The 13,378-nt window shown below is 38.7% G+C and overlaps 1 protein-coding gene across 2 annotated transcripts in view; it reads left to right on the forward strand.

Annotated features, from left to right (window-relative positions):
- Positions 1-13,378, forward strand: part of CSTPP1 (centriolar satellite-associated tubulin polyglutamylase complex regulator 1) — a 182,236-nt gene that overhangs the window by 75,843 nt on the left and 93,015 nt on the right. For both annotated transcript variants that reach the window (XM_057317532.1, XM_026511983.4), the window contains exon 3: positions 4,200-4,330. In XM_057317532.1, coding sequence (XP_057173515.1) covers positions 4,200-4,330 — 131 coding nt within the window. The remainder of the gene's footprint in view (positions 1-4,199; positions 4,331-13,378) is intronic.

A 13,378-nucleotide genomic window follows, 5' to 3' on the forward strand; every position in this document is an offset into this window, starting at 1 on the left:
CTCAGAGAAAAACAAATACCATATGATTTCAATTATATGTGGAATCTAAAAAGCAAAACAAATGAACAAACACACATATACTGTAGAGAGTAAGATGGAGTCACTCATGTCAAGCAGGGGCCTATGTCAAGCAATGATGCAAGTAGTTAAGGGTTCTGAAGCTGTCAGATAGCACTGAGACCAGTACCAGCTGACAGCACCCCAGAACTGATAACTAGAAGTCTGCAGGGTCTCAAGAGTGATTAAATCCCTTTTAAAAAGGGAGGTTTTTTGCAGCAAACTGTAGACTCTCTAGACACTGACCCCTCGAGGTCTGAGCAGTTGAAAAAGGCAGCCACTGCAGAAGGCTCTGCCTGATTGATCTCCGAACAGAACTGAGATCCTCCACTGCTTATAACAGAATAAACAGTAAGTGCCAAGAGCTGACCTGGACCGGAGTGAGGTCTTATCTCAACTGTGCACCCACACACTGACTTCGAGTTTGGTTCGTTCACCTCCTACCCCTCCATGCTATCTTGTTTGTTGTGTGACTTAGGTCTTCTGTTTTGCTTCGTGTGCCATGTAAGAAGCCAAGTTAATCACGTGGTGAAATGTCATTGAGTTTGGAATCCTGAACCTGCTTTATAATTATGTTAACCTTGCTTTATGACTGAATAAAGCTGACAGTGTGGAAAGACGTAACTCATGTGTGTACCTTCATAGTGTGCTCATGACATACACAAACAGAAACAGTCTCATAAATACAGAGAACAAACTGATGGTTGCCAGAGGGGGGGGGGATGGGCAAAATGAGTGGAGGGGATTAAGAGGTACTATCATCACAGGGATGAAAAGTACAGTGTAGGGAATATAGTCAATAATACTATAATAACTCTGTATGGTGACAGATGGAGACTACACTTATCGTGGTAAACACTGCATTATGTATAGAATTGTCGAAAGCCCTGTGCTGTACATCTGAAACTAATATAACATTGTATGTCAACTATACTTCAGTTAAAAAAAAATAAAACTGTGTAGCTAAATATGTGTGTTGGATTTTTAAGAGGAATTCTAAGAAGTTATAGATTCTGTCATAGCTTCCACTCTGACAGAGGGGGGAGAAAATAATTAAAAAAGAAAAAAATTGGGGCACCTGGGGGGCTCAGTCAGTTGAGCGTCTGACTTTTGATTTCAGCTCAGGTCATGATCTCAGGGTCTTGAGATCGAGCCCCGCCTCGGTCTCTGCTCTCAGTGTGGAGTCTGCTTGAGATTCTCTCCCTCTGTCTCTGCCCTTCCCCTCTGCTCTCTCTCTCTCTCAAAATAAATAGAATCTTAAAAAAAAAAAGAAAAAGAAAAGAAAGAAAAAACCTTCCTAACACAACAGAAAACAGGAAAAGAAAAACAAGTCAAAGACAATTCATGAAAAAGACATAATAAGGTGGCAAATATTAATCAAATATTTTTTTAAAACTCATTAAAATACAGAGACTGTAAGGTTGGGTAAAAAGCAAAATCCAACTATATACTACTCACAAGAGAAATATCTAAAACAAAATGACCCAGAAAGATTAAAATTAAAAGCATAGGAAAAGACATGCCAGGAAAATACTAATGAAAACAAAGATGGTATTGCAATATTACAGTGCAAATATCGGGCCAAAGTCCTGGACTTTTAAAAAGTTTATAAAATGTTGACCTTCAGTATTTCCAGTGTGGCTGACTACAAATATAAATCTGATACTTTCTACCTGGTGTTACTTATCTGTTCTTTCTAATCTTTCTAAATCAACTACCAAAGGCATTTATGGAGTAGCATGTACTATGTGTTAGATAATGTGGTGGAGACCAAGATGAATACAACCTAATTACTTACTCCATAGAACTTACAGTCTTATAGGAGATAGAAGTCCAGTAACTTTTTCCAAAGGCAGCAGATTGTGTGTGCCGGTGGAGAGTTATAAGTTATAAATGATGGGAATTGGGCATGAATATAGAATCAGGAAAAAACATGCAAAATGCGGCATTCGAGATGGTCCTGAAAAACTGGATAGAATTTTAACAGATGGAGGCAGGGAAAAGTTATTTCAGGTTGAGGAGAAACAGTAAGGCTTTGAGCAATGTATTGTATTTTCTGCTTTTTCTTTACAGCCCTCTTATCTAAAAGAATTTTCACTGATTATATTGTCTATTAACTCTTTAAGTAAAGTGATTATGATCTCCATACTGACCGGCTAAATTTTATTTGTAGGGATTATCTTAAGACAGTAATGGAAATATAATTGTAAATCTTTTTGTATTCAATATTATATGTCCTTGGCCTGTTTTTTAAAATTCTTATTTTATAACTTCTTATGTAAATTCTTATCTGTACAATGAGCCAGATTCTTCAATGCATAAATTATTCTGTAGTTTCAAAAAAGATAAAAATATATATTTTAAAAGATTTATTTATTTATTTTTAGACAGAGAGATAGAGCAAGTGAGCAAAGGGGAGGAGGAGGGGCAGAGGGAGAGGGAGAGAGAGAGCGGCTCAAGCAGACTCCCTGCTGAGCATGGAGCCTGGTGCTGGGCTCAGTCTCACAGCTCTGCGATCATGACCTGAGCTGAAACCAAAAGCCAGACATTCAACCCACTAAGCCACCCAGGTGCCCCTAAAAAAATTATTTTTAAAAAGCTACACTAAGGATATAATTTCACTAGTATTAGTTTCTTTACAGCCCAGACTATGACCTAGACACCAGCTTTTTTCCCATGGGGGGTAGGAAGCATACTTTGGGACTAATTTTTTGCTGGATAGCTTCATAAATTTAAACTAGATTGTTATCATTTTAGACTTCATTTGCTAGAAATGCGACCTACTCCATTTACCTGTAACAGCTCATTTGCTTTATTTTTCATTTTCTTTTGCTCAAGACAACAGAATTGCAAACTGCATGGTTAGGTTAACACTTTCGTTGCTTTTTAAAAATTTCTCTTCTAACCTAATTCTTTACCAGATGTTTTCCTCATGCTTCCTCATAGTGTCTCAGAAGTTGATTTCTACACTAGTTTTCCACAGGGGGAAGAAGAATATATAATTTGTTTTTTCATACAGTGTTGTTAATATTAACAGGAAGAGGCTAATTTTATCTGAAGTAATAACATACTCTATGTTAAAGACAGGTTAGATGCTTCCCTCAGAACTTGGTCCGGGAAAAGGAAAATGGAACAGATGACTCCTGAAATGTTTTCCTGTTCGGTTCAGAGATTCAGCTTTGCCCCCACTTTAAATTGTCAGCAAATGAAGAGTGGCATTTGGAATTTCCACTGTCTCCCTATTGCTTTGCCTTCTTCAGTTTAATGCCTGCTCCTCTACAAAGATTAACATATTTTCCACTCATGATTTACTTGTCAGGGAATTTAAGAGTTTTCTGGAACCTGAAGTCTGTCTTTAGTAGTGATGATTACTGGATAATTGCCTATTCTTTGGTGGAATTTCCATTTTTAGATTACGCCAGGCTCTACAGCCTTTATTTCTTTGGCAGAAGAACCCAAAGGCAATGGAGTATATTTTTTCCCCTTCTCCGGCCCAGCTTAAACAATGACTCACTTGGGCCCTGGGGCTTTGCTTCATACTCTCATTCAGGGGCCACTTTTTACCCTTGTTCCTCTTATTTGCCTTAATATTCTGTTTGAAACCTTTCGTATCCTTTGGCACATGGCTTTGCCTCTGAGGTTATTGTCAAAAAGGTATCCATCACCCCAAACTGGAACAGACAATCCAGTTATGTCCCCATGAGCCATTTTTTCGTTACGGCAGCTGATTCAGGTCATAGAGAGTACAGAAATAATATCTTTAAGGAAACACAATTCCAAATGTGGTAGAAGGAGAAATGTTCTCCAAAAAGATACAAATGCCAGTGTCATCCAGTTAAAGATTGAAAGATTTCCCTCTATTTGAGATACTCCTGTGACTGATTAAAACTCCCTCAGTGCATATATGTGGGAGGTAGGAAACACTCAGAGGAATTGGATTCAGAGTTTTCAGGAGAATATGGTTATATGAACGGGTTTCTTCATTGAAAGACTTGGTCTCATCTATGGTTCAGAGTTTTGTTGAAGAAAAAAGTTTTCCCTCCTTTTTGGCAATGGTTCTGTGTGGTCTTGATTTTTTATTCTGATTCCAGCCTTCCATATCTCTTCCTCTAATGATGATTCCTTGATTTTTCTCTTTGCAGTTTTAACAGTGTATGTCAGGGAACTCACATTCTCTTTCGGGAATTCAGCTTCATCCAAGCCACCCCTCACAATAGGGCATCATTCTTACGGGCCTTCTGGAAATGCTTCCGAACTGTGGGCAAAAATGGCGGTAAGTCTTCCCCAATTATTTTCTTGCCTTCCTTTCTTCCTTCCAAACTTCTTTCTTTTGTTCCTATAAATACTGTTTGAGTACATGTTATTTGAGGCTCTACGAACCCCTTACTTTTTGAGGAGCGGTCGTCTTGTGTCACAGATACTACCACCATTACTAATACCAGCACCATCGCTAATGATATCTATTAGGAGCCAAGCGCAGTTCTGAACACTTCATGTGTGGTGATTCATTTACTCTTCACTATAGCTCTCCCCATCCCCATCTTATAACTAATGAAACTGGGGATCGGAGAGGTTAAGTAACTTGACAAGTTCATACAGCAAATGCTGGGGTGGGATTCATATACAGGCAATCTGGCTCCAGAGCTTTTGCTCTTGGCAAATATTAAAATACCGTGCAGCAGATTGAAGAAATAATATGAATACAAAGAAGGAGATTCCGGATTGGAGGGTGGGAGTAGGATGGGGACACTATTGTTAGAGAAAGGGGAGCAAATAGATTAGAGAAGAATCTCCTGAGAACTGGTTGTCTGGTCTAATTTGGGAAGAAAGAGTAGGAGTTATCTACATGGATAAAGGAAAGAAGGACATTCTAGGTAGAGCATGTGCTGTGGTGTAGAAGCATAAAAGAATCTGGAATATATAAGATATTGAGAAGATCACAATGGTTAGAGTTTGTGAAGCGGATTAGGGGAGATGCACCTGTGGAGAAATAGCAGAGTCAGGTCCTGAAAGACCATTTTTGCCATAAAAAAAGAAGTTGGATTTTATTCTGTAGGTTAAAGGATTTTATTCAGAAGAATGGTGTGATGATATCTGGATTCTAGAAAGATCATTTGAAAGGCAGTATAGAAATGGCTTAGAGGGTGGGCACCTGGGTGGCTCAGTTGGTTAAGCATCTGCCTTCGGCTCAGGTCATGATCTCGGGGTCCTGGGATTGAGCCCTGTGTTGGGCTCCCTGCTCAGTGGGGAGTCTGCTTTTCCTTCTCCCTTTGTGGCTCCTCTGGCTTGTGTTCTCTCACTGTCTGTCAAATAAATAAATAAAATCTTTAAAAGAAAAAAAGAAAAGAAATGACTTAGAGGTTAAGTCTGGAGGCAGAGCTCGTAGTTAGGAGATTTGCAGTAGTGGAGATAATAATAAGGGCCAAACCCAGATTTACTAATATGCTAATATGCTATTTCTATGCTTCTGTGACATGTAACTCAAGAGATTATCCATCTCAGTTATACAATTGAGCAGAAATACTTAGTATACTGAGAATAGCATTGTCTCCTTTATAGACTATATGCACTAGTGGAGAAAAATCAAAGTGGACTCAATTTTAAGTGAACTACCTAAGAGAAACTAGCCCATCGGTCTCTACATAAACAAAACTGGGAGCTGTGAGTGTATAGGTAAAGTTTGTCGTATTTCGTCAGAACCTGTTTTTCCCAATCCTTTCCCAGTCCCTTAGTCAGTCAGCAAATATTTATTGAATACTCACTATATTGAAGAATGGTGCATATAGCTAGACCTGGGTTTTGTGGAATAGGCACATAGAGATAACTATGGAAAAGAGTCTTTAGATCTCCTTAATTCTTTTCCTGATTTAGAAGTGGGGCCTCTTCCAGAATTTGTTTACTATCACAAGGGATCCATATAGCATTTGGACTCTGAGCAGATGTAGGTTTCTTTACCTTTCTTGTAGCAGCTGCCAGTGAATCATCCAGCTGCTAAGAGGAAGCAGCTCCAAGGTCTCCCTGTTTTTCCTGTGCCATAAACAAGACCTGGATTTTATGCTGGATATTTATTGTTAGGCTTCTTAGTCAGACAGCTCCTGATTTCTTAAAGACCAAATGCAACATTTGCATCTAGGTGATCCTAAAATCTTTGGTTAAATCATTTTAATATATTCTCAGTTTCTTCCAGGAAACTTTAGAACATGTTTCAGTCCTGGAGTGTGTCAGTTCCCAATTTTAATCCAGAACAAGCAAAAACACTCAGAGGCAAAGTTCCAAAAGAAAGTACTTATTAAGCCCCATTTTTTTCAATTAGAATGCCACGTACCTGACTCCTACTCAGAGGAGCTGATACTATATTGTTCTTCTGCAGATGACTTCCTTAGAACATCTTGTACATATTTTAACATTATCAAGAAGAAACTAGGTCTTCAGGGAAACAGCAAAAGAAGAGCAGAGTTCCAGCATAACATATCTAAAAATGAAGCCACCTGTAGAAAACTAAGGACCTGATGCCTTCTGGCAAGAAACCATTTATCCCAGTTTTTAGCAAGTATAAGGAAGCAATGTCATTTCTGCATGACTGAGTACTGAATGATGCTAATTTTCCTGTGTCTGAAATTCAAATAACCTCATGAAGATTATAGTGAACCTCTTGCTATCTAGGCGACTTTATACAGTCTTGGAAGCAAAAAGATCTATTCATATGTAGTAAGCCTTTAAAATTCAACTTCTCACTTTGGTATTTCTTTCAGTGTGAAAGATTAATCTAAATTTTCCAAGTCTGGCAAAGATTAAAATTCCCTGAAGCAAATCTTCACTTCTGTTTAGGGATATTGGTTCAAAAAAGCTATTGTCCACAGTTTATTTTTATAGTTTGTTAGAATTTAATTTTGAGCTTTGTGCTTTTACAAATGAACAAATATTTGTGTGTGTGTGTGTGTGTGTGTGTGTGTGTGTGTGTATTTCATTTAATAAGAGAATGAGAGCTACTTCCTCTTCTGCCAATGAAGAAGTACTTACTTAGGGAATTGTCCTCCTGCCATAAGCAAGTAGAAAATCAGACAATGTATCTGAAACAACTCTTTCAGACATTGAACAACAGTTAATCTGGGGCTGTGGTCTCTGAGATGCAGTTGCCAAGCAACAGTACAGGAGAGGAGATCCAAAGAGCACAGCAGTCTTACTGAGTTGAGGAGGCAGAGATTGGGGTTTAGGGAGGCCCCAGTGGCCAGAATTTGCAGGGCAGAGTACCAAAGAGGAGGGAGTTGCTTAGTAAGCTCGAGAGAGCTGCAACTGGGTATTTGAGTCTCTGGCTACAAACTCTGCACATGTGTGGGTTGGAAAAAGAACCACCAGAAAACAGTAGGCCAAACAATTCCTGGAGTATACACAGGGCTAGGAATAGTTCATACTTCTACCAGCCAAAGTGGAGAAACCTCAAAGCACATAGGGCATTGACACTGGAGAGAGACCTCAGTGGCTTAAAAAACAAAAAGGATTCAACAGGTCTATCTGCAGATAACTTAACTGTATGCCAGAACAAAATTCACCACTCCTTAAAGGAACTCAGTAAAATCTAGCACTCAAGGGGCACCTGGGTAGCGCAGCGGTTAAGCGTCTGCCTTCGGCTCGGGGCGTGATCCCAGCGTTCTGGGATCGAGTCCCACATCGGGCTCCTCCGCTGGGAGCCTGCTTCTTCCTCTCCCACTCCCCCTGCTTGTGTTCCCTCTCTCGCTGGCTGTCTCTATCTCTGTCGAATAAATAAATAAAATCTTTAAAAAAAAAAAAAAATCTAGCACTCAATAACATAAAATCTACAATGTCTGGCATCCAGTTAAAAATTACCAGACATTAAAAGAAGCAAGAACATATGACCCATAACCCGGAGAAAAATCAATCTGTAGAAACACAGACCCAAAAAAGACAGAGATAATAGAATTATTAACAAGGGCCTTCAAACAGTTATTTTAAATCATATAAATATGCTCAAGTATGTAAAGGAAAACATGACTATGATTAGGAGATAAATGGAAGATACTAAAAAGATCCAAATGGAATTTCTAGACATAAAAAATGTAATATCAAAAGTGAAAATAATGATGATAGCAATTAGCATTTATGAAGTTGCTTCATATGTGAAATATCTAATTTTTCTTCACAACAATCCTTTGTGTTAGGTAGATATTTTTATTATCACTTTTTCACAGAAAATGAAGCAGATTCAGAAAGTTAAAGAACTTGTCCTAGGTCACAGACCTAGTAAGTGAAAACACCAATGCCGAAGAAGCCAGAAAACTGACGAGGGGGAGTATTATTTTTTTAATGTGCTCTTCATCAGATAGTGTGTGAGGTGCTTGAAATACAACTGAGTAAATGACAATAATTGCCCTCAAGGAGCTCACATTCCAGTAGAGTAGTCTAGAATAGTTTCCCCGGAGTGTAAGTGATCATTAAAGCCATGTATAGAATCCAGTGATAGTACAAGGGAGGAAATAGTTCTTCTGCAGAAGTCAGGAAAGGCTATGATGGAATAGGCAGGATGGAACTTGGAGTGGTAGAAAGCTGTTTAGCAAGTAAGGAGTACATTCTAACAAGAATAAACAAGTTTTTTGAAAGTATGATGACATGAAACAACATGGTTCCTGTGGGAAACCGTAAGAAGTTCATTTTGGCTGGTGCTTAGTATGTAAGAAGGAAACATCATCCCAGCCAGTCAGTTGAATCTTACCAATTTGTGTGGTATTTTCACATATGAGACTGGCAAAAGCATGGAAAATGGAATGGAAGGCAGGTGGTAGGACCAGTTAGGAGTCAGTACAACAGAACAGGTAGTGGCAGGGAGATGAAGAGCTGTTTAAGGTTGGTTTGACAGGACTTGCTGATTGATTGGGTGGGAGTGTGGGAGAGAAGAGTCAAGAATGAATGCCAGAATCTCAAGTATTGCCAATTTCATCCCTCCCTTCCTTTTTCCTTTCCTTTTTTTTTTTTTAATTCTTTCACCTTTTATGTTTTACTCTGAATTCACTGTGATTTGTCTTCATAGTCTAGGAATATTCATTCATTCAACGAACATTTATGTATTAGTTGCTAGTGATAAAGCAGTGAGTGGAGCAGAAATTCCTGCTCTCACGGAGTTTGTGGTCTAATAATCAGAGATTTGAAAAAAAAAAATCCCTGCACTTATGAAAGAAGATCACAGTCTAGGAATCAGAGACTTGCAGTCAGTCTATATAATCATATGATAAAAACTGTTTTTCCTGAAATACCTAATGTTATGGTGGTTAAAGTGATCTCAAGGGAGAATGCAGACAATTTAGGCTGAAATAAAGCTTTCGGTTTGACTTCTCTGTTCAGCTGCTTCAAACTTCCCCCTGATTTTACTTGTCACTAATCTTCACCACCAAAAACCATTCTGTGAGGATTAACAGTGCTTACTTCAGGAGTGGGTGGCTGTCTTGTTTGAAATATTAAAGAGCGTTTATTACTTTTGTCATTTTTTAAACAAACAAACAAAAATCCTTCCACATAATCTCTTCAGTCCTGCGGTTTCCTCTGGCCTGTCCTCCATACCTGCTCCCACCAGAGCTCCATGGCTCCGCGTTTGTCCCAGAAACCTGATGTGGCCAATAAACAACTTCTTCAACCTTCAGTTCCTGGGCCCTGTCTCCCATTTTACTTATTTCTTCTCAATTCTAATTTTTTCTTTTTCCGTCTTTGCTTCCTTCTTCGAAACCTTTTCTCCAAGGAGAACATTGACGTGTGATGTTGGCTCAAATCTTTTACCTCACTACCTCCAGTAACTTGAATCTTTCCCTCTATTTAATGTTCCTTTATTTTTTTGTCTATTTCAGTTATTTGGGGCTATCACACTTGTCACACAAGCATTCCCGGAATGCTTTTGTCACCACCTCCTCTCCTACCCAGCCCTCCTCACCCTCGATGCATAATACCCTTAGGTTGCTAACCTCTCTTTATCCTTTTAAGTCTTAGTTTAAAGGTCAGCTCCTTAAAAGACCTTCTTTGTCCCTCCCTTCCTCATCTGAATTAGATCCCTTCATTATTCTTTTGCAAATCATCCTGTAATTTTTAGTCATACCATTTATTACAGTTTCTGGCTAAGTGTTTTCTGGATGACTCTACTTAATGTCCATCTCCCTTATTAAACTGTAAGCTTGATGAGGGCAAGAACCTTGTTTTGCCAATAACTATATTCTTAGCACCTAACATATGAAAATGATTTCTTTTTTGTTATTTAACATGAAGGCTTACCACTTCCCAATCACTATTCAATAATCTGTGATTATTGAAGGGATTATATTAAAATCATCTCTTATATTGGAGAGTAGGGTTGGTTTCGAAAGAGCATTATACTCTTCAATTTTGTGTAGGGATTTGATTTAAAATAATAGTAGCTACTCCTTACTGATCACCCACTATAGACAAGGCATAAACTTCACATTCAAAGTGCCCCATTAAAAACTGGCCCATTCAAAGCTATACAATATCAATCGACACCTAATTAAAATAATATTCAGTACTTTCTGGTGCTTCCAAACAAGGATTAAAAGATTTAGATCATGGTCTGTATGCAAACTTTATTTATTTATTTTTATTTATTTATTTATTTATTTATTTATTTATTTTTGAGGGAGAGAGCGTGGAAGGGGAGAGGAAGAGGGAGAGGGAGAGAGAGATTCTTTTTTTTTTTTTTTTAAAGATTTTTATTTATTTATTCGACAGAGATAGAGACAGCCAGCGAGAGAGAGAACACAAGCAGGGGGAGTGGGAGAGGAAGAATCAGGCTCATAGCAGAGGAGCCTGATGTGGGGCTCGATCCCACAACGCCGGGATCACGCCCTGAGCCGAAGGCAGATGCTTGCTTAACCGCTGTGCCACCCAGGCGCCCCGGGAGAGAGAGATTCTTAACCAGGCTCCATTCCCAGCACTGAGTCTGATCTCAGGACTCTGAGATCATGACCTGAGCTGAAATCAAGAGTTGGACACTTAACCGACTGAACCACCCACGTGCCCCATGATCCGGATGCAAACTTTAACCATTGGTGAGGATCTAACTAGTACTACCTCCTTTTCTTTTGTATTCTGTGTCGTGCCTTTATGCTCTGAAAGAAATCACAATCTAGCAGTTGGCTGACTGCATGTGCCTTGGCCTGCAGTTATGTTTTCTTTGGCTAGCAACATTAAAAATAATTTTTTTAGGGGTGCCTGGGTGGCTCAGTTGGTTAACCGTCTGACTCTGGAGCTCAGCTCAGGTCTTGATCTCATGGTGGTGAGTTCAAGCCCTGCTCTGGGCTCTGCACTGGGTGTGGAGCCTACTTTTAAAAAAAAATTAAAAATTAAAAAAAAAATAATTTTAAAAATTAGATGCCAACATTTAGCATAAAAATCTCAATTCAATTTCACTTAAAGAATGGAAAATCATCCAAATACCATGCCCACATTCCAATAGAGAGGCAGTTTGCCAGGGCGGAGGTACAGCTGCTCCCTTTAGACAGGGCGTGTGGTGGCCTCAGATTTACCACCATCCCCAGCTGCCTTGCTTCATCTGCTTACGTTTCCTGCCTGGCCTCTGTAGGCATTTGAGTTTGCTACCATTGCTAGAACTTCTTGGTCCATTTATAATCACTTGAAAGGTAAAGTTACACTCTTACTTCAGAACGAGAAGTCAGAAGCTTATTCCTTGAGCAGATTCTCTTTTCTCCTTGATATCTTTTTTTTTTTTAAGATTTTATTTATTTATTTGACAGAGATAGAGACAGCCAGCGAGAGAGGGAACACAAGCAGGGGGAGTGGGAGAGGAAGAAGCAGGCTCATAGCGGAGGAGCCTGATGTGGGACTCGATCCCAGAACGCCGGGATCACGCCCTGAGCCGAAGGCAGACGCTTAACCGCTGTGCCACCCAGACACTCCTCCCCTTGATATCTTGATGTCTCAAAAAATTTTAGAATTGAAAGGGACCTTAGAAGTCATCTTGTCTTGAAACTAGGACTAAGGTTTTAAAATATATTTATTGCTTGATTGTGGTAAAATATACTTAACATAAAATTTACCATTCAAACCACTTTTTAAGTAGAGAAATCTCTTTTGGTGATAAAATATAAATGACATAAAATTTAACATTTTAACTATTTTTTTAAAAGATTTTATTTATTTATTTGAGAAAGAGGGAGAGCACGAGTGGGGAGGGGGTCAGATGGAGAGGGATAAGCAGACTCCCTGCTGAGTGTGGAGCCCAATTCAGGGCTCAATCCCAGGACCCTGAGATCATGACCTGAGTCAAAGTCAGATGCTTAACCTACTGAGCCACCCAGCCACCCCCATTTCAACCATTTTTTTTTCAACCATTTTTAAATGTACAGTTCAGTGGCATTAACTACATTCACATAGTTGTACAGCCATCACCACCATTCATCTCCTTAATTTTTTTCATCTTCCCAAACTGAAACATTTTACCCATTAAAAAATTACTCCCCATTTCCCCATCCTCTAGCCCCAAATAACCAGTATTTTATTTTCTGTCTCTATGTCTTTGACTATTCTAGGTATCTCATATAGGTGGAATTACACAATATTTGTCCCTTTGTATCTGGTTTATTTCACTACGCATGATGTTTTCACAGTTCATCCATGTTGTAGCGTGTGTCAGAATTTCATTCTTTTCTAACCATTGTGTGTACATATCATAGTTTGTTTATCCATTCATCTGTCAACAGACACTTGGGTTGCTTCTACCTTTTGGCTATTGTGAATAGCACTGCTATGAACATGGACGTACGAGTATCTGTGTAAGTCCCTGTCTTTGATTCTTGGCCATATACTTATGAACAGAATTGCTGTGTCATATGATAATTCTATGTTTAACTTTTTAAGGAATTGCCATACTGTTTTCTATAGTGGCTTCACCATTTTGCATTCTTACAAGAAATTCACAAGGGTTCCAATTTCTCCAGGGCCTCAACAACACTTATTTCCTGTTGTTTTGATAAAAAGGCATCCAAATGGCTATGAAGTCATATCTCATTGTTTTGATTTGTGTGTCCCCAGTGAGTAATGATGTTGAACATCTTTTCATGTACTTATTGGCTATCGGATTTTTTGGTTTTGTTTTGTTTTTACCAGTTGCATTTTTAAAAATTTATTTTAATTCCAGTGTAGTTAATATACAGTGTTATTTTAGTTTCAGTTGTACAGTAAAATGATTCAGCAGTTCCATATATTACTTAGTGCTCATTAAGAAAAGTGTACTCTTTTTTTTTTTTTTAAAGATTTTATTTTATTATTTGACAGAGATAGAGACAGCCAG

Source organism: Ursus arctos, unplaced genomic scaffold (genome assembly GCF_023065955.2).
Source record: "Ursus arctos isolate Adak ecotype North America unplaced genomic scaffold, UrsArc2.0 scaffold_23, whole genome shotgun sequence".
Lineage (NCBI taxonomy): Eukaryota > Metazoa > Chordata > Mammalia > Carnivora > Ursidae > Ursus > Ursus arctos.